The 26,916-nt window shown below is 40.3% G+C and overlaps 1 protein-coding gene across 4 annotated transcripts in view; it reads left to right on the top strand.

The window, feature by feature from the left end:
* Nucleotides 1–22,930, top strand: part of RAI14 (retinoic acid induced 14) — a 98,077-nt gene extending 75,147 nt beyond the window's left edge. For 2 of the 4 annotated variants that reach the window (XM_088152980.1, XM_007432452.4), the window contains exons 6-18: nt 2,337–2,394; nt 3,167–3,237; nt 4,802–4,908; nt 8,568–8,746; nt 10,263–10,291; nt 11,763–11,852; nt 12,394–12,480; nt 13,979–14,039; nt 14,913–15,031; nt 16,227–17,765; nt 18,526–18,675; nt 19,885–19,950; nt 20,434–22,930. In XM_088152980.1, coding sequence (XP_088009106.1) covers nt 2,337–2,394; nt 3,167–3,237; nt 4,802–4,908; nt 8,568–8,746; nt 10,263–10,291; nt 11,763–11,852; nt 12,394–12,480; nt 13,979–14,039; nt 14,913–15,031; nt 16,227–17,765; nt 18,526–18,675; nt 19,885–19,950; nt 20,434–20,535 — 2,658 coding nt within the window. In that variant the 3' untranslated portion in view covers nt 20,536–22,930. Of the gene's footprint in view, nt 1–2,336; nt 2,395–3,166; nt 3,238–4,800; nt 4,922–8,567; nt 8,747–10,262; nt 10,292–11,762; nt 11,853–12,393; nt 12,481–13,978; nt 14,040–14,912; nt 15,032–16,226; nt 17,766–18,525; nt 18,676–19,884; nt 19,951–20,433 lie in introns of those variants that run through there. The other 2 variants (XM_088152981.1, XM_088152982.1) reach the window with 2 other exon arrangements.
* Nucleotides 22,931–26,916: the final 3,986 nt, after the last annotated feature.

The following is a 26,916-nucleotide window of genomic DNA, read 5'->3' as shown; positions in this document are numbered from 1 at the left end:
TTAGTGGTGCCTCCCTGAGATGCCTGCTCCACAATTTCTTCTTGCTCGTATGATCTAGTGGGTACAATTCAAATAAAATGGCATATAATTACGTGTACTGAGAGTGGTAAATTGTTGACCTTTAACATCTGATGAGAATGCTTTGATGTCAGGCTAGAGAGTAACAAAAGCTGCAGTTGCCTAAATAGTTTGTTTGGTGTAGAAGGTGCTAAATATGTTAGTTGAAAATAGGGCTTGTCCAGTTTGTCCACAACCACATCTGATAGCAGAGTTTAAGCAAGGAATCAAGCTCTTCATTTCTGTGTTTGGGAGGAAGAGTCCTGTTGGCTGGATTCAGGTGTAGACCCATGCCATTAGATGCTGGTACACCATTCTCCACTTCCCCCAAAACATTATACTACTACAGAATGAGATGGAGAGGAGGACAGTCTCTAAAAGTCCAGTAGAATTTTCTCCTGTAAATGCAACTCAATTCTCTGTCTCATTTTGTAATACCTCCCCCCCTTTCTAATTCAGTAGGGTCACCATAGTCTTTAGTCAGCATTTTTGGGTAGGACTAGGATACAGGGGTCGTAAAACCATCTACAAAGTTCAGAACTGACTTTGTGCTCAGAAGTTAAGCAGACTTGAACTTGGTTAGTACTCAGATGAGAAATCACCAGGAAATTCCAGTGTTGTAGGCCCAGTCCAATCTAAAAGCACGCTGGAACAAGCCAGTGGCAAAACATGTCTGTATTGCTGCCAAGAATTCTCCATGTATGTGTCTATAAAGTCACCAGGAGTCAAGATTGATTCAAAAGTACCATCTCTATCCAAGAACCCCAACATCATAACTTCATCAAGATGAGACAGCAAAGCTTCTACAAGCATCCAGTTACCACAGTGATAGCACTCCACAGACTGCCCACAATATTTTTTTTTCTTTTTTTTAATATTTTTTTATTTTTACAACAAACACAAAACATACATGGACAAAGACTGCCCACAATATTGTGAACCTATTCAGCCACAAACTCAGCCAACTAGAAGAGTCCTATCCTTTTGACCCACACAAAATACAGTGGTACCTCTACTTACGAATTTAATCCGTTCCGTGACTCTGATCACAAGTCGAGTTGGTCGCAAGTTGAAGTAAATTTTCCCATAAGGTTCAATGTAATTACCGTTAATCCATTCCGGCGTCTGCGGACCATGCGTCAGGGGCGGGAAAACGGCCGCTGACCACGCGGCAGGGCGGAAAAATGGCCACGGACCACGTGTCAGGCAGAAAAATGGCCACGGACCACGTGGCAGGGGTGGAAAAATGGCCGTGGACCACGTGGAACGGGCGGAAAATGGCCACGGATCTGGTTCGTAAGTCGAGGCGAGTTCATAAGTAGAGGTAAATTTTTGATCGTATCTCGAAAAATTCGTAAGTAGGGGCATTCGTAAGTAGAGGTACCACTGTATATAAGTCTGTGGAGACCTTGAAACTTTTTTTTTGCCCCTTGAGACTTAAGGAATACTTTCAAGACAAGAACCAGGAACCAGACATATGGCCATTGTCAACCTAGCGCATCTTAGGACAAAACACAACTACAGATCACAGCAAATTCCACGTGCATTAAAAAAAAAATGTGGTTGCTCCCAGATGAACATAACACTGAGTTGGATTTCTACACGGGATGCTTTTGCCAACAAGCTCAAGCTGCAATTACCAATTTAAAAAACTTCCCTTAGTAACAATTCAGCAGGGCAGAACGAGGTGCCATCTAAAGCCACAACAACAACAACATCATAATCAGACAAGCTGACAAACCAGGCAGTCTGGGTTGTCCCATTGTTTCAAGCATTGGAACCATCACAGCTAGAATATTGGGTTTTATGGACTCAGTACTTAGACGTGATGCCTTCACTGCTCCCAGTTATATAAGAAACCCCATAGACTTCCTAAGAAAACTGAAATCTGTGACAACACCATATGTCCATTTATTTTTGTTTTATTAGAAATCTAAATGGATTTTCAGTCAAAGATAGACGTTTTTGTTTAATTAAACATTAGTAATTTTTAATATAATTGTTTGTATCTGTTTCTTAACACATCCTTTCTAGGTTTCAGCCATTCAAAAGCAAATTGCCTCACCTCTTGTGTAAAACCAAGTGATTTGGACGATCAAGCTTGCAAAATGGATTTAATCCCTCTCAAAACATTCAGATTAATCTAGATAATTCTGGATAACTCTCAAAACTAATTTTATATTGTCACAAAAACATTTCTCCCATGCAGTATTGCAATCTATTTTCAAAATCCCTTGTGCTCTGTATTTTACTAAAGCTTCTTTTCTCCCATTCTACAGTCTAAATGTCCAGCAGAGAACACAGATAGCTCGGGAAAAACAGCTTTACACTATGCAGGTATTACATAATCTTCTTGCTTCCATACATTAGCATAAATCTAGTATAATTTGTGCTTTCTACTTAAAGTTCAGTAAGAACTCTGGCAAACAAGAAGGGTAGGACTGAACTGACTAAATCAGGTCACTATTTTGATTGCTTTCATTATATTCACATAATAAAGACATAGTTGAATGGGCTTTGCTTAGTAAATTGCCACAAGAAGCTGATAGAGGTAGTCCTCACTTACTGACCATTTGTTCAGTGACTGAAGTTACAGTGGTGCTGAAAAAATAACTACGGCCCATTTACAACCTTTGCAATGTCCCTCAGTCTTATGATCGCCATTACAATAGTATGCGTTGTCCTGTGCCTGACTTGTGGTATTTCTTTTTCTCCCCTTGTAGAGCAGGTTGATTGGAGAGAAAGGGATTGCAAGAGAGCAAGCTGTTTGCTCTTCTACACATCAAAAGCAATGCGATCGCTCCAGCAGCCGGGGCTGGAAGCCACCGGTGTGCTACGCAAACAGCTTCCAGTAGTCTCTTGACATCTCTTTCTCTCCAATCTCTGCTCTGCGGGGGCGGGGGGAGCAAGTGATTTCTGTAGGCAGTCTCTCCTACTTTTGACTTCAAATCTGAAGCACTGCATGGCTCTAGCAACGAATTATGGTCTAGCCCCTGAAAACCTATGCTGTGATAAATATAGTCACCTGGTACAGCTCCACACTGAAGTGACCTGAAAGTGCTTTAAAAAGAATCTTCTAATATTGCAATTCTTTTTTCCCCTTCTTAAGCTGCCTGTGGCTGTCTTCAAATAACTCAGCTCCTGTGTGAACACAAGTGTCCAATTAACATCAAAGATGTGGTATGTAATCATGATCTCATTGGCAATTCTTGTGTCCTTTTAAGGTTTTAAGCATCTTTCAGTTCACGGAATCTTACTTGAAAACTAGTCAGCTATGTTGTTTGGGGCTCCTTATTCTACTATTTTTAATAATTTTGCAGCAAATGAGCCAAAGAGGCATGTCCAGTTACAGATTCCCTCCGCATGTCCCCACATAGATGTGCTGTTATTAATGAGAAAGCATGCAGTAGAGAAAAATGGCATCTGCTATATAAAGTATCAGCCAACTTTTGCTTTGGTATCTGGTTCTGCACCAGGATCAGAAATTCAGAAGGCATAAATGAGAAATGTTCATCTAACTATCAAAAGGATAAGTAGTTTCATAAGCGAGGCAAGGCTTGATGCTGTACAACAACTGGCACTCATGGGTCACATTTATTTCCATCTGATGACTGTAGCCATCGCAACCTTTTCATTTATGGGTGTTTCTGTTTCTTATTCCATGCCTGAGTTATCTAACTCCATTAAGCTTCCTGGTTCAGTTTTACATTTTCTTATTTGCTTTATTTAAAGCAATTCATCCAGCTCCATTCAGAGAAAGAAGGCTGAAATTAGTTTCTGAGCAAAGCTGGTCTCTCAGTTCTTTCAAGGATATTTTTATGCATAAAGATCAACAGTGGTGACAGTCTCACACAGCTTCTCCTTTAGCATTACATCTTAATCCAGCAACTGGGTGGTTGTTTTGTTGGGTTTCAGGTTATGCACGCCGCTCCCATGAGCATGAGAGCAGCATGAGCTGCTTGGAGATTCTGCTTAGGTTCAGTAGATGATAGCACTTGGTCAACTTGTCTGGTTTGAAGATCCGCAGGGGCAGACCTGGTTAGTACTTTGATGAGAAACTACCAGATAACACCAGGCTAAAGATTAGACTATGAAGTAACCTCCCCTTCCCCCAAAATAACAGTAATATATGTAATACCTGAAGCATTGACTGGATCTTTCCATACATTACTGTAGGATGGGTAAGAATCCTACAGCAATGGGTAGGATTGATTTTGTTACAAGGAAGGAATGTAACATTTGGGTAGGAAAGGACACGGCAGATGGAAATAAGATTTTAAAGGTATGGAATTGTGTATCATGGCCAAGTTTTTTCATTTTGCTCTGGGTTTTTTATTGGAATTCTGTTTGTTTGGTTTTTTAGGAAATAATATATCTATTTTAGTTAGTTAGGCTACAGTTGTGATATACTCCAAAGGTCAAAAAAACATGCCATCTATTTTCTGCAATCAAGAGGTATTCTGGAGATAGCAAGTGAAGGGTTCAGGACCACATGTGGCCCTAGGGCTGAAGGTTACAGATGCCATGTTGCAGTAGGACCACTTCCACACTAGAGTTTTGGTTACTGATGCTGGGTGCAGAGTTTCTACACAGCTAGTTTCTAAATAAGGATTATATTCCCTTGTTTCCAGTTTCTGGATGTTTCCAGCTTCTGTGGTGTACATCTTGTTATAAATGTTTTGAATTCTTTGAGTTCAATTGAATAATTGATAGGGTTTAATTTTTTTTTCAATGTTTTCTCCAGGATGGAAATACGCCTTTCTTACTTGCAGTACAAAACGGCCACCCTGAAGTATGCAAATACCTTCAGGAGCATGGGGCAGATGTCAACTCCAGGGACAAAAGTGGAAGGTAGAATTAAATGGCACGTTCCCCATCTTCTTCAGCAATAACTAGGACTCTGTATTTTCATCAGAATTTTTTTTCTGGAGAAGGATTGAAATCAAAAGACAAATGGCATACACCAAATTTGCATGAGAATCAACTTTCAGAGATAAATTCTGATTGCTTCCAAATATTTGCTGATGTCCTTAGTCAAGAAAGAAGAAGATTTTATTCTTCTTTGCCATGAGAGACATGCTGGTATTCTCTCAGTTCCCCATTTGAAGCTTATCCTGAGGCTTAGATGTAATTAAACAACTTGGTTATAGTTATTAGAGATGCATGAAGTAATACATCTTGTTTTATGTAAGGCACAGCTTCCACAATGAAATTCACAAGAAACATTTTATCATAGCCTATGTATGAGGAAATGTTTCAGGTTGTCATAACCATCCATGTTCTTTCTCTAAAGCTTCTACCATCAGAGGCCAAGGACACAAACATACATAGTGCCAAAATCTATAGACTGAGGATAAAGGTTGTTAATTGCTGATAATCGTGGCATATATAATCTCGTGTTTTGGCATCTTCTGGATACTAGTTATTGAGGCATGTTAATGGGAAGTCTTGGTTCTCACTTGCCCTCCTCTGGGCTTCTCAGAGGCATTTGGTTGGCCATTGTGGGAAAAGAATGGTAGATAGGACTTTGCTTGATCTAGCAGGCTAATGTCAAAATAAATTGTGTGATATTACATGTGATTGGTATGGGATCCTGTCCTTCAGAGATATCTGTCCCAAATCTGGACCAGCTGGGCTCTGATGTGGGCATAAAATGGGCAACCTTTCCCAATCTAGATAGGTTGAACTACAGTTTTCATCAGCCCTACCCAGCATGTTTTAGGAGTTATAGTCCATCACAATGGGAGGGCTCCAAATTGGAAAAGGATTACATGAGGATGGCAAGACTAGCATTGTACATTTTTAATCTAAATAAATTCCAAGCAAAAATTTCCTTCAAGCTGAACTGATGATTTCATCCAAGTCATTTTCTTGGCAACAAAATGGAAATGTTTTGCCATGCTCTCCTGGAAAAGAATTTATTTGCTTATTTTGGTTTCCCAGTTTATCCTACAGCCATGAAATTTCCTTGTAATCTTTCATCAAAGAATACAGGAAAATAATATAATTTCAGCCTACACATACCATAGACTGTACTGATACAGTGGGGCAAAAAGGTATTTAGTCAGCCACCAATTGTGCAAGTTCTCCCACTTAAAAAGATGAGAGAGGCCTGTAATTTTCATCATAGGTATACCTCAACTATAAGAGACAAAATGGGATCATCCAGAAAATCACATTGTCTGATTTTTAAAGAATTTATTTGCAAATCATGGTGGAAAATAAGTATTTGGTCAATATCAAAAGTTCATCTCAATACTTTGTTATATATCCTTTGTTGGCAATGACAGAGGTCAAACGTTTTCTGTAAGTCTTCACAAGGTTTTCACACACTGTTGCTGGTATTTTGGCCCATTCCTCCATGCAGATCTCCTCTAGAGCAGTGATGTTTTGGGGCTGTCGCTGGGCAACACGGACTTTCAACTCCCTCCAAAGGTTTTCCATGGGGTTGAGATCTGGAGACTGGCTAGGCCACTCCAGGACCTTGAAATGCTTCTTACGAAGCCACTCCTTCGTTGCCCAGGTGGTGTGTTTGGGATCATTGTCATGCTGAAAGACCCAGCCACGTTTCATCTTCAGTGCCCTTGCTGATGGAAGGAGGTGTTCACCCAAAATCTCACGATACATGGCCCCATTCATTCTTTCCTTTACACGGATCAGTCGTCCTGGTCCCTTTGCAGAAAAACAGCCCCAAAGCATGATGTTTCCACCCCCATGCTTCACAGTAGGTATGGTGTTCTTTGGATGCAACTCAGCATTCTCTCTCCTCCAAACACGACGAGTTGAGTTTAGACCAAAACGTTCTACTTTGGTTTCATCTGACCACATGACATTCTCCCAATCCTCTTCTGGATCATCCAAATGCTCTCTAGCAAACTTCAGACGGGCCTGGACATGTACTGGCTTAAGCAGGGGGACACATCTGGCACTGCAGGATTTGAGTCCCTGGCGGCATAGTGTCTTACTGATGGTAGCCTTTGTTACTTTGGTCCCAGCTCTCTGCAGGTCATTCACTAGGTTCCCCCGTGTGGTTCTGGGATTTTTGATCACCGTTCTTGTGATCATTTTGACCCCACAGGGTGAGATCTTGCATGGAGCCCCAGATCAAGGGAGATTATCAGTGGTCTTGTATGTCTTCCATTTTCTAATTATTGGTCCCACAGTTGATTTCTTCACACCAAGCTGCTTGCCTATTGCAGATTCAGTCTTCCCAGCCTGGTGCAGGTCTACAATTTTGTTTCTGGTGTCCTTCAACAGCTCTTTGGTCTTGGCCATAGTGGAGTTTGGAGTGTGACTGTTTGAGGTTGTGGACAGGTGTCTTTTATACTGATAACAAGGTCAAACAGGTGCCATTACTACAGGTAACGAGTGGAGGACAGAGGAGCCTCTTAAAGAAGTAGTTACAGGTCTGTGAGAGCCAGACATCTTGCTTGTTTGTAGGTGACCAAATACTTATTTTCCACCATGATTTGCAAATAAATTCTTTAAAAATCAGACAATGTGATTTTCTGGATTTTTTCCCCCATTTTGTCTCTCATAGTTGAGGTATACCTATGATGAAAATTACAGGCCTCTCCCATCTTTTTAAGTGGGAGAACTTGCACAATTGGTGGCTGACTAAATACTTTTTTGCCCCACTGAATATTATGTTCACTTGTGAAACTATTTGAGACTAGAGGTGGAGCAATTCTTCCAAATAAGTAGGGACAAACAATGTACCCTCCCCAACATAACTAGTCCCTGGACTGGGTGAAAGTTCTGAGCCTCTCAGAATCAGCATAATAAAAGAAACTTCAGATGCTAAAATTGATACATTCTATGTACAGTTTGTAGGACTCATAGACACCAATTGAGATTAAACTGAGATCCCTTTGTTCCATAGCTTACCATATGAGGGATATGATCTGGCAACCTCCTTCATAGGCTGGACCTGCATTGGTCAGTGTTGCCTTTTAGAAATAGTCTTGCCCATGTTTTGTAGTCCTTAAATTTGGGGATTTTAATAAGAACGTGGATCCTCAAACTGGGGCTTGATGTGTTGGGACTGTAGTTTTCAGCATTTCCAGTCAGAGTGGACTTTCAGCAATGTAGTCTTGGGAATTATGGAGAGCACCAGGCTGGAGAAGGTTACTTTCCAAAACATCTGTGTTGTTCAACCTAGTCTTGAACTGTTAAAGTTTATTGATTCTGTCCCGGATGCTTTGCCTACTCTTGCAGTGATTGCCTATAGATCAAGTCTGGGAAACACTAGAAATTTCATTGTGTTAAATGCTTTCGTTGAGAATGCTCTGATGACATGACAGCTGGAATAGAACTATCCTGTCACTGAAGGATCTCACTGCTTTTATCGTCCTGAACCTAGCTAGCTGTTCAGTATTGTGCAGTTGATTTAATCTGGTGGTGCTTGTCCTCTAAGGAAACAAATTACGCCTTGAAGTCACAACTCTGGGTGGTATCACTTTGCCACAGGCTCATGCTCCCTTCATGGTTAGTCTTCCTAATTTCTTTAGAACTGCTTTGATGCTGGCCTGTGAAGCTGGAAACCTGAGCATTGCGGAAATCCTGATCCGAAAAGGGGCAGATATAAATTTGGCAGATGCGCTTGGACACAATGCCCTACATTACTCCATACTTTCTGAAAATACAGGAATTCAGAGTCTCCTTCAATCCAAAATGGTTCAAGATGTTGGTATGTGTACATTTCTTAAATACTTCCTAAAATATGCAAGTGGGGCCATACAGGTAGTCCTCAGTTACCAATAGTAATTGGGACTGGGAACTCCATCACTAAGTGACACAGTCATAAAGTGCGACATCATGTGACTGGAGTCCCAGTTGCTGTTGTTAGGCGAATCCTGTGCAGTCGCAGCATTCCACAGTCATGTGATCACCGTTTGTAACTTTCTGCCTGCTACGGCCGCAAGTGGTGATCACATGACCACAGGATGCTGCAATGTCATAATTGTGAGCCATTTGCCAAGCACCCAAATCACAATTATGTGACCACAGAGACGCTGCAATGGCTGCAACTGTGAGGACTGGTCATAAGTACCCCTCATTCAGCGCCATCGTAGCTTCGGATGGTCGCTGAGTGAGTGGTCATTCAGTGAGGACTACTTGTACAGCAAAATACTGCAGACTAGAGTGTTTCTTTTCAAGATTCCAGAGGCTCCATTCTCCCTTTCCCTTTCTTTCAGTTACGACTATCCTTGATTTTCCTCCTAGTTAACAGTCAGGATTTTATGTCTAGTGAGCATGCTTTGTTATACACCTTTCCTGCCTCTGCTCCTCCCCCCCCCCCGGTGTGTGTGTATGTTTGTGTTTGAGGGAAATGGTTTAGACTGGTGTGTGCCAAAACTCAGTGCTTTCTCCATTGAACTTGATGGACTGCTTTCATTTTCAAACAGCTTTTCAGCATGAGCTAGAGAATTCTCTGTCCAGACAGTAAGATGGCTCTTTCAGGTTTTAATCTATCTGCCTCTTCCTCCCCTCCTCCCTTTCCTAATCCTTTTGGCCCATTCCTCCTCTCCCTGTTGGAGAGGGGGTTTCCCCCCCCTAAACTCAATGTTTTGAATACTTAACGGGCCATTTGAAGATGCATCCCGTTATGTTTTCTATAAGTTGGGGTAATGCTGCATCTGCAGATAAACTTAAGCTGTTTTTTAAAAACCTTGTTAGTCTGTCTGACAGAAGAAAGAATGCTGACTCAGCCATCTTATGTATCTGCATATATCTTGCTTTATTGTGTACAGTGGAGTAATTACATGCCATGGAGTGTGGAATGTGTCTAGCATTATACTTGGATTGCTTCTTCATTCACACTCTCACTGTGCATAATAAAGCAGTCAAGGCTTGAAAGTATAAGTATAGGTAGGATTATTTGCATATCTGGTATGAATTAAGAATGTGATTTCAAACAGGAGTGCCTATAAGATATGGTTAAAAACAGTCAAGAAGTCGAACACAACCATACAATTGAAACTCCACCTGTTTTATATGTACATTGCACCTTTGTAGCTGCCATCTTGAATTTTTTGACCACACCCTGTGGGCACCCCTGACTCCAAATGTGCTCATTTGTACCTCAAGTTATATTGAAAACAGGGAATTGACTCTAAAATACTGGTAAGCTTTCGATCTGGGTTTACATTTGTTAAATAGATATCTCACTTAATCAACTTAAATGCAGTCTTTCTTTTCTGCAGATGTCAAGTCACCAACCAAGCCAAAGCAGGTAAAAAAGAAAGAAAGAAAAAAGATAGTAGCTTAATAAAGATAAACTTCATGTTTAGTGTAGATAAATGCCTAAGAATTACAATTACGATGGAAAATTATTTTTAGTTTTGTAGAGGTTTTAGAAATATATCCAGCATGAGTATTGAACAGTTGTATGAGTCTCCCATCTCTGTTTAAGAAGTTGTCATTTCCATCTCCCTTGTAGACACAGGGAGCAACATTTAATTTGAGGTAATACTGGGATGTCCTCTTAAAAAATATTGATAGCTATGGAATGGTGGCATGTTGGATCAGTAATGCCAGGATAAGACAGCTTCCTTTCGTATTATTTGCCTGATTAAAATCTGCCATCAAAATGTTATTTGCTCAAAGGGGTAAATACAGAGGAACCTCTAAATTACCTCATGGGCAGGTAGTTTCAAAATGGGACAGTTTCATTGGGACAGCCAAAAGAAGCATTATATTCCCCTCCTCAGTTTATACCTCTAACCATCTTTAGCAGCTGGAAGATCCTGATTGTAGATTTTCCACATTGGGGATATTTTGTGGAAGACTTAGGATATTTAGAAGGTACCATGTTGAAGAAGGTGGCTTCAACCCCTTTGAACATTTTCAGACCCCCTTGTAGTAAGATTGGAAGAAATATGTTCTAATCTCCTTGCAACCAAGCTGGAGGAGAAAGCAAAATGGGAGTTTAATACTTGTTCACATAACAGTAAATTATAATCTATTTGGCTTAATGGTGCTTAGGAACCATTTCAATGTAACGAGCCTAAAATTCTGAAATAGCTGCTCAAGCTTTATTGGGTTTAGGGGACTTCTTTGGCCAATTGTAAGAAGTTGCGGAAAATGATCCTGTTTCCTTTGGAAATCATGTACAACTTCTAAACTAGGACTGGTATTATTTACATCCAGTTGGTTATACTGGTTTGCTCTGTTGAGTTCCTCTGTTCCTATTTTGTTGATTCCAACCATTACAGAGGATTCAGAAGGGAGGGAGGCAGAGACAGAAGAAGGTGGTGGGTGATATTGGGGATTTGACCTGGAGAATGTCCAGTTGTATATTTTGCCAAGATAAGTTTAAAAGTGGAATGCTCCAAAGGACTCAAAAAATGGCCCAGGAACAAGACTGAGAAGAAAAATCTGTCTCTATCTGTCCTGGGAAAGGCAAGGCAGGGATCAAGAGGTCTAACAAATGGTTTGAGGCTGTGAATAGCAGTGCATCTGAAATCATGGCTCAGTAGGACAGGGTGTGCCTTTATGGACTGCATTGAAATGTACAGAGGCATGAATTAAAAAAGGAAGCGGGGTGAGCTCATGCTTAAGCATGTGTCATATCCTCACAGCAGTGAAACAAGGCGTGAATGTTTTTTTTAATGTCTTTTGTATCTTTTAAAATAATAACTTTTTAACACAGTCCTTACTAACAAACTAACAGACCTCCCTTTTCTGGCCTGTGAAACTTCCAGCATGATCAAGTCTCTAGATTAAGTTCAGAAAGAAGTGGAACTCCAAAAAAACGCAAAGCCCCTCTACCTCCTCCAATCAGTCCTATTCAGGTAAACAGCCAAGTCCAGCTTGAACGGGTTGCTATATATAGAGAGGGAGGGGTGTTGGAGGAATGTCCTGTTGGGAATTGATCTGGTTAAATTTGCTTGGTGCAAATCCCCCCCCTTTTTTTTTAAATATGTGAGTCTCATGTATCAGGAGTAAATTCTCATAAGAATAGAAATAGGATGGCCTGTTGTTGGAAAAAAAAATCACATATTAATTACCACTTTGCAGAGAGAGCTGTTAAGATGGGACAGGATCCTAAGTTTAGACTAGTGGAGCTTATAAGAGGCTGACAGGCTTGCCTTTTAACCATCAGCTTAAGGTTCTTGGACATGCATAAGCAGCTTTGCACATGGGAGCCCATAGCATTTTAACAAAAAGTTTAATATTAAACTGAGTGGTTACTCAGGTGATGGTTTGACTGCATGCCTGCTGCTGGCAAACATTGAGGGCTGTGTAGTCCTGCTTATCTGGAACTAACAGAGAATGATGACTTCTGCTAGCAAGAAGCAATTTGTGTCCCTAAAATGCATCCATCTCTTCCAGCTTGCTGACCGCTCTTCACCACATTCAACAACTTCAACCCCAGAATCTGGGAAAGGCCAGCTCTTCTTTGCCCAACGGGGATCCAAGGTAGATTCTTTCTTTTTTTTCAATCTTGCTTCTGATTAAGTATGAACATTGCCCTCTTTGTAGGACAGCTTCCCTATTGGGCTTTTCAGATGTATTGGTTGCCCCCTAGGAATTCAGCAAGTTGCATGCTCAACATATTTGAGGGGCACTGGATTGGGGAACATTGTTGTAGAGGGCTGAGTTGATGTGACTCAATATTTAATTAGCTCAAATTGGGGAGAAGGTTTGCTCTTGTGTGAAGTGCATGGACAAAAATAGATAAAACTGGAGAATTCCCACTTCCTAGTACTTTCTGAAGTGTTACCTGCCCATGAAGTTAATTGAATCACTTAAAGCTACAATGGGAGTATAGTTGTGGGAGGATGGTCAGGACTGTGCCACATCAAATGGGCTAGTAGAATTTCCTTCCAAATGGCAGTAATGATAAAGCATCCACTGCGCAAATCATGTGGCTTAGCTATGAACAAGGAACATCTCAGTGTTTTAATCAGTTGAGTTTTAAGACTATTTTGGTTAGCATATTTCTGTAGGGAGTGAAAATAAAAATATTAAATATGACCTTTACTCTAAATAATTTTGCTTATTAAGCAATTAATTTTACACTTACTTCATTTTCTTGGGAATACACTTTTCCTTGCCAGTATTTGTCATTATTTATTGAAAGCACATTTATCTCAACTTTCTGTACCAAATATCCAAGGTGGCTTGTCAAAACCAGAACACAGCACCTTAAGTACATAAGGGCCCACACACCCTTTGCCTATGTAACACTACAACTACAAGAGCTTCACTAGCCAATGCTTTGCTTCTAGATGCAAATTGAGGTGTTGGATGTCATCTTTAAAGCTCTAACTGGCTCAGGACCTGGATAAGAACCCATAAGATCCAGTAGAGAGGGTATTCTTTGAGTCTCATCTCTGCGGAGTGTTAGTATCAGGGGCCACCAGGGTATTTTTTTGCACTGCTGCCCCCCTCCTTTGGAACTGTGCTCCTCCCAATGTCAAATTAGCACCAACCCCGCGAAGCACCTGCTAAACCTCTAAGACCTGACTATTTTGGAAAGTTTAGGAGTGATAGAATGGTGAATCCCCACCCTGTAGTAGGTGATTGGTTGTTAACTGAAGTTGTTCTTCAGCATGATGAAGAATGTGAAAGTTATTGTTGTAAGTATTGTTTGTTTTGAATCAAGTTTTAATTATTATTTTAGTCTTTCTTCATGGTATCGGAATGTAAGCTGCTTAGTGTCATCTGTGACTGAAGTGGTACAGAAGCTTAAATAAACAAAACCAGCAACTAAATTATAGTGAACAGTTTATGATATGCAGACATGTACAAATGTAATCAAACATCTGCCGCTTAACCAATCATTGTTGAAAGATGGTTTTAAAGTTATGGTTGTTTGTTCAAAGGAGCATTCCATTTGAAAGGTATTTGATGAGTAGTTCAGTGGGACTTGAATCTTGTTTTTAAGCAGTCATGGTTTATGTTTGTCTTTCAGCAGGAAGATATCAGTGCTATTCAGCCTGATTGCAAAGATGGGATGAGTGACAGCACTGCAGGTAAGATGCAGGAAAGTTGTAAGGATGATTTCCTTCATCTCTCCCTATTGTAAAAGTTTCCTTCTAGAAACTGAACTCCAATAGAAAGTTGTTATTAGACATCATGCACTATGGCCATAGTAGAATTAGAGTTTGCTACTTCTCTGCAAGAAGGTACTGTTGAGCAGTGTTCACTCATTTTGTCTCGACATCTCCATGAAAGGAGATTCCATGATTTCCCCATATATTTTATTGCTTTAAGTTGGTTTTGTTCTTGAACTCCCATGTTCAAATTCCTAAATGTCAATGATTGCACCCTCCCAACCAAGCTCGCAACTGTTAAACACTTGAGTTTTTAAAAGAAATGGAGTGATTCTGCAACAAAAAACTAAAATTGTTTTGATTTTAATTTATTTCATGTACTTTAAATTAAAATTAAACATATTAAATGCAGTTAATATGATCATTCCCCATGCATTAATAATTTCCTCCCCCTGTCATTTTATGTTACAATTTGTTATAATTTGGCACCAAATTTTGGAGGAGTTCCAATCTAGCATGCCCACTCCTAGTTTAACTGTAAGTCCACAAGGAATCCTGCTGTGTTTACCTAACTTTGCTTGTTCTAGAATTTTTTGGTACTGCTAGTGTCTCAAAGGTGTTCATAGATTTCCAGATACACCCCATTCAATAAAATACCTTCCAGAAGCTGCCAGTTTTATTAATCAGACTTTCATGTGGTTTTAACAAAATTGGCTAGCTAGTAAAAGATGATTGTCTATTTTCATTTTGAAGGTTTGCTAAATAGACATTATCTGAGACTTGTAGCAGCCTTGAAAGTTCAAATCATAAATGTACTTATTTTTCTTGTTCCTTCCCTTTTCTTTTTTAAAGGTGCTGATAGCTTATTGGATGTAAGTTCAGAAACAGATCAGCAAGATTTGCTCCTGTTGTTGCAAGGAAAGGTTGCTTCTTTGACACTACAAAATAAGAAATTGCAAGAAAAACTTCAGGTATGTGTTCAAGAATAGCTTCTAGCACAAAACAGCCGTGGTATCTTTTTATGAAGGATGTAAGTGCTGCAGAGGAAAAATATTAAACTGAACTCTGAGGTGAGACTCAAAGATAGAAAATGGATCTGTGCTGCAGATTCAGAAAATTGTTCTATACAGGCATTGGAAATTTCCAGCCCACTAGTTGGTCCACACAACGAATGGAATCCGAAGCAGAGTTTCTCTAGTAAAGCCCCTTGGCAATGTGAACCACAATTATGGCTTATTTGTGTATATGATTTATATCACACTTTTCCTTCAAGAGCTGAAGGTGGCTTGGATGAGGATCTCCCTTCGCTTTGTCCTTACAACAACAAAGGGCTGAGAGAGAGTGACTGGCCCAAAGTCATCCAGGAGGTTTCCATGGTTGAGGTTGGGCTTGAACTTGGATCTCCCCAGTCCTAGTCCAACACCTTCACTGCTCCCCCGCACTGGTGCAACTCTGCCATTATCTGTACAACTGCAGGTGGACAGCAAATGTGTTCTTACTTGCTCCTGCAGAGAGGAAGCATTTTTCTCCATGAAGCAGTAGCCTGAAAAACATCATTTCTGTTTGGCCCTGCAAAGAGAAAAGCCTTTTACCCTGCCAGACCAAGCAGAAAGCAGCAACTCTCCCCCTTTAGGCCTGTGGAGATAAGTGCTCCACGCAAGACCCAGTGGGGGAACTGGTCCTCTGCTTTGTCATCTACAGACTGTTTTCTTTCCATACAGCAGCAGACCTACTGCTTCTCTCTCCTCCTTCATGAAGAACCATTGGGGGGGGGGTGTCTTGGGGTATGTGGCTTATCCTTATTAAAAGCCCACCCTGACATCACCTGGAACGCATTCAATTCCCCACCCCATATTCTGTGTCCTCATCTCTGTGGTTTATGCAGTCAGTCTCATTATCTTCAGTATTCTGAATTCGGAAATGCAATCCAGACTGCATTGGAAATGGGAACTCTTGGGAAAGTCACACCACAACATCATCCTTCTGGCAGAATTGGAGTGGTGGAGGGAGAGGTTTGCTGGCTGAATGGAAATCAAATGCTGGCCCAGTAATGATCAAAGAGGGGAGAAAAATGTAGCTCCTTGTCTTCTTGATGGGGAAGGAATTCACTGGATTCCATTAGAATTAAGCATAATTGTTGAATGCTGCCATCTGCTGTATCTGCAGGCAAGAGCCCTCAAAACAGAAGATACAGATACCACAATGGATTCTTTTTGTTCCACCCACACGGAATTTGACCCTTTGACTAACAGGCTAAGTGAGGGTTCGGCAGTGGTAGCCAAGGAGAGAAGCACATCTTCCCTGAATGTGGCACAGGCTCAGGAAGAAGCAAGCCCTAATGAATTAAAAATTAAACAGCTACAAGAAAGCTTAGAGGAAGTGCAGAAGAGACTAGATAGTTCAGAAGCAAAGAGGCTGAACTTGGAGTCACAGCTTCAATCTGGTGTGCTGAAGGAGGCTCACTTGTTAAACAGCTCAGAAATTTCAGAGAATGGCTCTGATCTCAATCAGAAACTAAAAGAAACCCAAATCAAATACGAAGAAGCAATGAAGGAGATGCTGCAGATCCAGAGACAAATGAAACTCGGGCTGGTAACTTCAGAAGGCAAAGAGGCTGACCTGCAAGAGCTCAGGACAACCTGTGAGGAAGTTGAACTGCTGAAGGAAGAGCTGAGAAAAGCTCAAGAAGATGATGAGAAGCTGAAGGTGAGGGTGAAGGAACTAGAGATAAAGCTGGAAGAAAGGGAGAGAAATGCATCTGGTAAAATGTCTGTGGAGGAATGCGAGGAGATGAAGAATTCTTACTGCTCAGTTATTGAAAATATCAACCAAGAGAAAGCGTTGCTAATTGAGAAGTATAAGGAAGGACAAGAGGAAATCAAAAAGCTCCAAGACAGACTGAAGACTGAGATGGAATCAGGGCACAGTGATGAAGCTGAAGAGGTAAAGGATGCAAAGAACCAAATGATAAATGAACTCAACAGGCAGGTCAGTGAACTTTCCCAGATGTACAAAGAAGCCCAAGCAGAACTTGAAGATTGCAGGAAGAAAATCACTCCAGAAGACCTGAGTTCAGGATACATACCTCTAGAGGAATATGAGAAACTAAAGGAGACCACCGTCTTGCAGAGAGAGCAAGCTGAACATGCTTTGTTGGAAATGAAGACACAATACACAAAAGTTTTAAGTGAAGTGACACAACTCCAAAACCTGGTTGACACTCAGAAGAAGAATTCTGTCTCCATCACAGAACATCTTCAGGTGGTTACTGCTCTCCAGACCTCAGTGAAGGAAATGGAAGAAGAAATAAATGAGCTCAAAGAGCAGATTCTTCATAAGGAGAGTGAAGTGCAGCGTCTGCAGAAGGAGTTGTTAGAAGAAGAAGCTGCAGTGTGTGAAGCCATGGTGCCCAGAGTATTGTATGAAGAGCTTCGGTCTTCTTCAGAAAATGAAGTCAACTCCTTGTCATCCAAACTGAAGGATTTGATGAAAGAGAGGGAGACCTTGTCTGCCGATCTTGCACAGTTGAGGAAGGAGATCTCACAAGTGAAAGGGGAGAAGGAGAATCTCCAAGCTCTTCTGCAGGCCAAGGAAGAAGAAATCAAAGGACTACTTCATCAATATCGTAAGTCTCAAGAAGAACTCCTTGAAATGAAAAAAGCTTCTGAGAGTGCCTTAAAAATGGATGAAGACAAAGATAAAAAGGTTAGTAGTTCTAACATCCCTGTCAAGAATGGCTGGGTTTCCCATGGTCCAGATGTGCCCCCTGAAGCAAGTTCATGAAACTGATTAATTAGAAGATTACTTGGACATATTTGAAACAAACATTACTGTGCTAGGTTCTTTGCAGTCATTGGAGAATCCTGGGCTAGACTGGATCCCTTTGGCTTTTTTCTTTTGCCAGTAACAGAATTATGGTGTAAATGCAGAAATGGTTTCCAATGCTCCAAGATGATTATATATAGTAGCTCTTGCATGAACTTGTGGTTTCAGGGAGTTTGAAGAAATAGACCCTCATCCCCTCATCTGTTTTTGCACAGGAAAATTAGCCATGAATGATTTATACACTTCTCAAAGTATCCAAGTAAATGGCAATAAAGAACTATAGTTACAGACTATGAGCTTGAGAAGAAATGTGTGCCTGGAGTAAAGAATTGGGGCAAAAGCAGCTCAAAACTTGTGGGGGGGGGCTTGTACTTGAAGTATTCAGGGTTCAAATTTTAATTGTTTAGAACTAAACTCATGATTAAAAATTAGCTTGGCCAATGCAGTGTAAACCAGCAGGTTGAACAGTATATAGTCACTGATTACATTATGATTAAACATTCCATCTGTGTCAAGTAGACGATGATGGTGAAAGCCGTTTTCCCACCTTTAAAGCGGATCTCACTGGTGCCAGGATTTAACCGTTCTTTGATGTATTCTGGAATAATGAAGCTTTTTCCTTTTTCTCCCTCATAACCAGATATCAGACATGTCTAAGGAAGTTATCAAGTTAAAGGAAGCATTGAACAGTCTTTCCCAGCTGTCTTACTCAACTGGTACACCTAAACGGCAAAGTCAGCAGCTAGAACTATTGCAGCAGCAAGTGAAGCAGTTACAGAACCAACTGGCTGTAAGTTTATAGCTTCCTTGCCTACAATTGCTTATTTTTGTAGATGGAGATCAAAATCTTCCTTGGGATGAAACTTGATATAGAAACACCCTCTGAGATCAGGGAATCAGAGCAACAATCTCAGTGAGATATGTAGCCTTGGTTTGTACACTGATGTTTTCTTTAATTAAGGAGCAGTGACAGATCCTTTCCCTTCTACCATGGCAGATCTCATTTTCTTGTCAGAAAAAGAATGTATTTTGGTTCTTTCAAATCAGTATGGGGGCCTCCCTGTAGAATTGTATGATTTCTGAGATGACAAACCAGTTAGAGCAGCACAACATTAAAGTCTGAATGCACTATGGGCCAAGTTGTTATATCTGCTGATCATGCTTTGTACCAATGCCAGATTTTGTAAGGCTTGCATAAGAGTAGCAGTTTCCAGAATATTCTGAGGTTGAGTGATCATCAGCTGCTTTAGAACAAAGGCATTTTCCCTGATTCAGCCAAATAAGCTATCAGTATGAATGTTTTCAATTTGGAAGTTGGCAACATGGCACTAAAGAGAACTAGAACACCTATCAAAACCCTTGAGAAGTGCAAGTCTTGCTGATCTCAATTAAGATATTTGGCAAAGAACATCAGAACCTCATAAGATTTCAATATCTTTTCCTTCCTTTCTTATGCCCGGAAGAGATTACCCTATCCCCTTGTTTTCATTGATTATAGACTTCTTCTCCAACAATGCATTCATGCCCACTCTCCCAAGGACGTGTGGTTGAGGAGAAAGATATGTGCCATTTAAAATCCAATATAAGTATTCAAAACGAAGGGTACCTGTAATGATGTAGAACAGCTTTAACTAGACAGTGCCCTTTGAATAGGCACTTTTCATTTTAAAAAATGGAATGGGGGGCTTTTGAGCTTGAGCTTGATCTTCCTCCCAAGGATCTTACCCAAACCAGAAATCTGTTTTCTGTTTTGCACACACTAGTCTGGAATTCTTTCCCCTGTGGGGTGGACAGGGGAGAAGCTAGGAAATATCTAGGATGGAGGGGCACAACTGTGCCCTTGGATTGCCATCACCAATGTATATGTTGTAGATATACGGCTTGAATTCATTATTATCACATTCTATTTTACATTATCTTGTTAGAAAGCTACATCGGTGTTCATTTAGAGTGCTAGTGCATACTTGTTCACTTGCTGATGGACTGTCTTTCTTTACAGGAAACAAAGAAACAACATCAGGAGATAGTTTCTGTTTACAGAACTCACCTGCTTTATGCTGTGCAGGTGAGAGGCTCTTTCCTTCAGTTCCCCTTATATTTCTTTCAAGGCTGTCACCTGGTTAAAGATACCAGTGGATTATATTTGTGTACTAGTGCTAAAACAATGGATGGTGCAGGGATATGCTTCAGCGAGGCCCGTTGTACACAACCATTTGAGAATGAATGCCTCTTCTAAGTTGGTCTGACCAAATCATGGGTGGCTCTAATTTGACTAAAGAAATATAAGTAATCATTTTAACTGGAACGATTGAGTAAAGGTTTGCCATCCAAATTGTTATGTGCTAACGAAGGAAAACATTTTGGCAAACATAGCAGAGTGAGGGACGTGTATAGTTTGGAGCATGACTGATTATTTTAATATAAAATGAATAATCGTTTTATTATTACAATAATAATTGCAATATTACCAGACAGTAATTAAGAATTTGGTTTAATGGTCTTTGTTCAAATGTTGCTAATATTGTTTCCTGTTTCCCCCCCTCTCTAGGGCCAGATGGATGAGGACGTCCAGAAAGTGCTTAAACAGATCTTAACAATGTGTAAAAATCCATTACAAAAAAAAGGTGAAACTGTTTTTGTGGATCCTTGATGGTGCTGCTGCAGAATTTGAAACTCACCTTAAAAAGATAATTTGTTTGGCAACTCCTGTGCAACAAGCTGACATGGGCGTCTGCTACCCTTCTTACAATACCCAGAGATTGCAGCTTACTATAAATCAGGGATGATCAACATCTGACCTTCAGTATTAGAATGTGGTTCTGTGCTTCCTTGGATTAGGATGAGTTGAGGCAAACTTTCACCATGAAATGCATTTTGGTTGTGAACAGCTGCACCAGTTGAAGTTGGAGGCAGAAATTAATTGTTCCGTTCCTGGTTATGTTAAATGGATAAAATTACCTTCTTTATATTTTTAGGCCTTCAGATGCCCAGTATAACCTAGAAGCAACTTATTAATGGTAAGGAAGACAAGTTCATCTTGTTGAGTAAAGCCAGCTGCAGTGTTTTCTTTTTATTTATCAAGTAATTTATGGACTGCAAGAGCACCAGATTTGTGATATGTATTAAATAGGTAACATAAAATATAGCCATGTACTAAAGCAAGTAAATACTTCTGAAAACAGCTAATTGCTAAAACCTCAGTTTCATTATCAAGCAGGAAATTAAACTATCTATGCAAATTTTTGCAGTTCTATTGGAAATAGAACTTAGAAGAGGGAAAAAGGTGTTCCAAATTGTAAGCAAGGGATCTGAATGAATTCATGATGTTTACAGTGAGTTATTTTATCTCACAGTTCCAAACCTCACTTTTGTAAAAAAAAAAATATCTTCTCAATGATATATTTTTACTGGCCCTCAAATTTAGAAAAGTCTTTATAATGAAAGTTGTTTGCTATGTAATACCTTTTTTTTTTTTTTTTTTTGCAATAGACTTTAATAACAATTTAAGCAATTGCCTTCTTGGTTTTCTCACTTAACCCCACTCTAATAAAATCAGTGGAAGTAGTCCACTCTCTAGAAAACGTGTGTTGAAATAGAACTGTCCATGTATTCTAGAATTGTGTTGGGTTTTTGTTTTTTTTTTAATTTTCCAAAATGCTGTAAAAATTAAAGCAGAGAAAAACCTGTTTCCCAGAATTGTTTGTCGCATTAAATTTATATAATATAAGAATGATCCTACAAATTGTGATGGTGCCTAAAAATTGTTTGGCTGCTAAATTTGGGCAGAAAATTGTTGTAATAGAAATACAGGATGATGATAGCAACTTGGATGATGATGACTGGTAGTATTAGAATATCATTTTTAGACAGCAGGAAGGGATATGTGACACTATTTTATCTTCTGTTTTAAGGACATGTTCATACTGTTAATCAGTTCCTGGAATCAGTTTCAAACTAGGGTGACCAAATTTCAAACGAGCGTGAGCTTGCCAACAGAGTCAGTTGTGGAAGAATATCACATCAATATGATATAGCCACTCTGGGGGGCTATATAGATAAATATTTATATACCCATCCAGAATCACTGTATGTGAGATGGGCGGCTAAATACATACATACATACATACATACATACATACAGAAAGAAAGAAAGAAAGAAAGAAAGAAAGAAAGAAAGAAAGAAAGAAAGAAAGAAAGAAAGAAAGAAAGAAAGAAAGAAAGGATTCCCAGTATTCAGTTGATGAATGCTATAATTTTCAGAGAAATTGTTCTGATCCATTTACACTTCTAGTGTAAACATGTATTTTCAGGAGCACTCTTATATTTCAGAAACTGATGGTGGATACCACCTTTGAGAACTGGAGAGCATTGATTAAAGTCTTTAGTTAGAATTGGAAAATGAGTAAGTGTATTATTCCAGCTGTCCATAGGTTGAAAAAAAATATCCCCCAATCTAAACAATTTATATTTTCCCTAAAGCAAAGAACCATTTTGTGTCTTTGGTTTATGGAATGATTTGATCATAAAACAGCCTCATTCCTACAAAGATCCCCGGCACTCTGTAATAAGTGCAAGTGATCGTTCAGTGCCCCAGGGCTACTAAATTCACCAGGTACTTGTATAGTTCTCCCATCCACTTTTTGTTTTTTGTACAACTACCAGAATTTTGAACTCCTGGATTTGTATCTTCTTTGTCATTCTCTCTTTTGTCTTTCTCTGCATTTGAATAATTTGGGACAATATTTCTTAATTCAACACTTCTTTTAATGCTTCAAAAGGGTGGGAAAACTTGGCAGCATTTACCAGCGAAACAAACACAAAACAACAGCTCTAACATTGGCCAATAAATGCTGCCAGGTATAAAACTTGAGGAACCGTTTTGTAGGTTTGCCTAACAAACATTTTTATTTTGTTTATTTTATTATTGTGTATTTATTATGATTATCCTTGAGGACACATTGGAAATTGTATACTATAGCCTAGTAATGGTCCTTTGTACATTTACAGAAGTTTCCTTATTCAGCAAATAAAAGGGTTTTTTTTCATCCGTCTTTTCATTTTTAGATGTTTTGTGTAATGCTTATATTAAGATACTACAGAAGAACCAAGGGAGAAGCTTCTTCGAGGAACCCATGGAGATACTAAGATGATTTGCAAAAGCCCTAATCTCCTTAATCCACAACCAGGTTTCTGCTGCCAACGCAATTGATAGGGCTTAGTTTGGTGGCAGCGTTGATTAGGTAAAGATCAAGTGTTCTTTGAGTCAGCCTTGGCTCCTGGTGACTTCATAGACACGTTCATGTAGTTTCCTTGACTGTGACCCAGAAGGGCTTAGCCACAGACACTCTGGGGATTTGCTTTTTTTTTTATATACAGTGGTACCTCGGGTCACGAACTTAATTCGTTCTGTGACTCTGGTCGCGACCCGAATTGGTCGCGACCCAAATCAAATTTCCCCATAAGGTTCACTGTAAATACGGTTAATCCATTCTGAACCATATGTGTTTTTTTTTAAACCACAAAAATATGACACAAAGTACAGTACAGTACACTATGAAGAGAGAGAACGCTAACCTTGCTTGAGGCGTGGAGGACAGGAAGGCGGGTGGGGAGGCGGTTATTGTTTGGAGGGAGAATCCCCCTCCCTACAGGAAGCCACAACCACGTGTGTCAGCAGGGAAAATGGCCGCGGATCCTGTTCGTCACCAGATGCGGAGTTCGCGAATGGAAGCAAAATTTTGCAAACGGTGCTGTTCGTGACCCGAATTGGTTGTGAACAGAAGCGTTCGTGACCCGAGGTACCACTGTATATATATTTTAACTTTCCAGTCTAGCCCACGGAACTGGGATCTCCTGCTCCTGTTCCATCCACCTGCAAACCAGATTCAACCCTGCTTGGCTTTTTGACATCTTGACCAGGCATGGCTTTAACTTCCTGGCATTGCCATCCTCATTCTATAAGCCTGATTTGCCTATAACCTTTGCTTAAAGTGGGTCCATGGGGTTAAATCTGGAATGAATTGTGGTTTTAGCTAAATATATTTTAAAATCAAAATATAAAAGAACTGATCAAGCGCTGTGATTTCCTATTTCCTTGCAGCAGAGTCAGACTTATTTATTAAATCAGTTTACCTTATTCAAAGGGTAATTGGGGTCCATAATTGTCATACAGTTTCCCAGCAGAAGTACAGAGTTTTTTTCACCTACAGTTTTTCTCGAATATTAACTACCCCCTTTTAGGGCTAAACCAGATAACTCACAAATGTGACATTAATGGGGGGCTCTGTAATTTCTACGATAAGATTCAAGTCTCGGAGACAAACCAAACAGCTGGGGACTTCATGGAGACACCCTGTAGTTTTTCTGGCAACAATATTGAAGTGGGTTGACACTGTCATTTTGGGGGATGGTTTTTCAACTCATCAGTCTATCCTACAGACTAGGAACTTCCTGGTGGGAAACTCCCCCCCCCCCTTTCCAGTAGTAAACAGGTCCAATTTTGCTTAGCTTTTTGAGATCAGCCAAGGTGCTGCAGGCAGCCAGATAACCCAACTGAATTTAAGCACACAGATACAAACATGTCTTAGTGCCACCACAGCCAAGCCATTCCCTCTGGGGATGTTTCTGAGCACTGCCCCAAGCTTAGTTTCCATACTTTTCAGCATTGGCATTTCCAGTATATCTCTTTCAGTTTTACTATCCTAACTCTTAAGATGTTGCCCTTGATCAGTGAGATTTCACTTAAGTTGGCTTGGTCTTTTTAAAGCTTTGGTGAAGCTCCATTTCATTGGGCCTTTTAAAGCATGGCTTAGATGCACTGTGATTAATCTGTTCTTACTGTATTGTACATGTAATTGCTTAGTACAGTGTGACTCTTGCAGCTGTAAAATGCTCTAAAAATAAGAGCCAGGTGGGGCAGCTTGTTCTACCTGGAGCCCAAAGACATGCCAAGAGCGAGGAACAGAACGAATTGCATGGGTTTGTCTATAAGGAGACAGCATTTATTTTGCAGGGCAGGTTCAATAACCTGTCAACCAAAATGGCAATATTGATCAATTGCAAAAGGGGGCGAAATGACTTTTTCTTCCTGAAGGCAAAGGTAAAAGCAGGACAATAGTGAAAATTCATTCTGTCAACTTGACGAGTTACCTTTAGTAACCTAGAAGCCAAACATTCATTCACTATATCACTCCAGTTTTGAAGTGCTCGTTTTTCAAGTAGGCTTACTGGTTTGTGGAACTTTTCACTTGCTTTTTAATTCTTCAAACACAGGCACACACATCACTACATCTGCAGTATGGATAAGATGGGGTAGGGAGAATCAGGGTCATACACTAGTTTTGTACAAAAGCTGACTGTTGAATGCAAAGAACCAATGTGCAGGAAAAAAAAAAGTTTTTTCTTAAATCTGGCACCCTCCAGTTGTTCTGGGTCTGCCCTTCCCAGAATCCACAGTATATATGAAGAATGCTAGGATGGGATAGCTGGGATCCCAGCAATAATCTAGACTGGGTTGTCCTGCTCAGCTGTAAGCTACTGTGCCACCCAGATGCCCATCCTCCAATTTCTCTAATCCACCTGGGAGGATAACATAGAGCTGGGAGATAAGTTATGCATACTAACTAGTGGGAGGAGAGGAATACACAAAAATGCAGCATTTTGTCCTGATTAGAGAAGCCTTGGAGCTATTTGAATGGAGCCACCAGTTGTGGCTCAAAAGGAGGAACTGCTGGAGGAGCGTCCTTGTCACCAGTCCCACAAGGGCAATGAGCTGCAGCCATGGCTACAGCTTGGGGAGTGGCCTTTGCTCGATCAGAAGTAATCCACCCAGGTCTCTGAAGCATGGAGGGATTGGTGCCTTTCCCTAAGGCTTAAATGTGTGGTTAATGTAAACCGCCTTAAAACGGGGTTGATTCCTGAGAGGAGAGCACTGGTCCCTGGCCAAAAGCCCCACGCTACGGTAGGATGTGGACCTGTTGCTTACTCTCTTCGCTTTTATGCACAACAGTGATTTTCAAGATCTGTAGAGTTTGGATATCATAAAACCCAAATCCAAGGTTGCTTTCAGCCCGTCCTTCAAAGTCACCAAGAAAGAATAAGAGTGGCAATAGACGGCTGATTTTTCAAATGAAGCTTCATCCCACTTCTACAACTGGACGGAGCAAAAGGAGGAACTCTTGCATGCCACTGCCAAATGTTAAAAAAGGAAGGGGTTAAGAAAGCCTTGGTAATCCTTGGGGTGACGAGGAATGAGGTGACTTTCAGAGCCAGGGGACAAAAGGCTGGGAGGCTGAGATGAGTGCCCAGCTGCAGAGCTATTCCCGGCTTTTTTATCAGTGGAAGTATGTTGAGCAATCAACAGACCTTTTTTAAGAATGTATTTCAAGCCTAAACTGATTCAATAGTCATCTGCTGTCCTTAAGAATCCTTGGAATTCTTGGTCCCGAATCAAATTTCGTTACATAAGATTTCTGCATGAGGAACCCATGATACTTTAGCTTATGGGAATATATGTTACAGTATATGGTTGTAAGCTAAGATAGGTATGGTGCTTTTTGTTTGCTTGTGTGTCTGTTTTTGAGCTTAGAAATGTCTATTCTGGGAGGCTTGAATGTGACTCTTTTTGCTAAGATCAAGTCCATGCGTGCAATGAGTGCTGCCTGGTTGAAATCCCTTGCAGAAATTCTGAGCTCTGTAGCTGAAAATGCATGTTAAATCCCCATTACTGGATAAGCAACTCTGTATGCTTATAACTCCTATATGGATGATTGGGGGGGGGGGGGGCACTTACTTGTATACTGCTTCATACAGATGGCTTCCATCTAGTTGCTTTTGAAATTGCTCCAAATCCTTCATGCCAAGAGTGTGGGTGAGTGCACCTGCATGCAGGGGAACTCAAATCAACCCAGTGCTGTTCTGAACATATTTTTAATTGCTTCTCTATTGCAGCTCTTCTGTGCTGTGTACTCATACTGGTTGAAAACCTACAAGCACTAAAGTGACCAACTGTTGTATATGTAAAGTGGGATCA

This window comes from Python bivittatus, unplaced genomic scaffold (assembly GCF_059951505.1).
Source record: "Python bivittatus isolate LINGU-HERP-01145 unplaced genomic scaffold, Pbiv_v1 ctg000570_np1212, whole genome shotgun sequence".
NCBI lineage: Eukaryota > Metazoa > Chordata > Lepidosauria > Squamata > Pythonidae > Python > Python bivittatus.
This window is presented reverse-complemented; position numbering and strand designations above follow the sequence as displayed.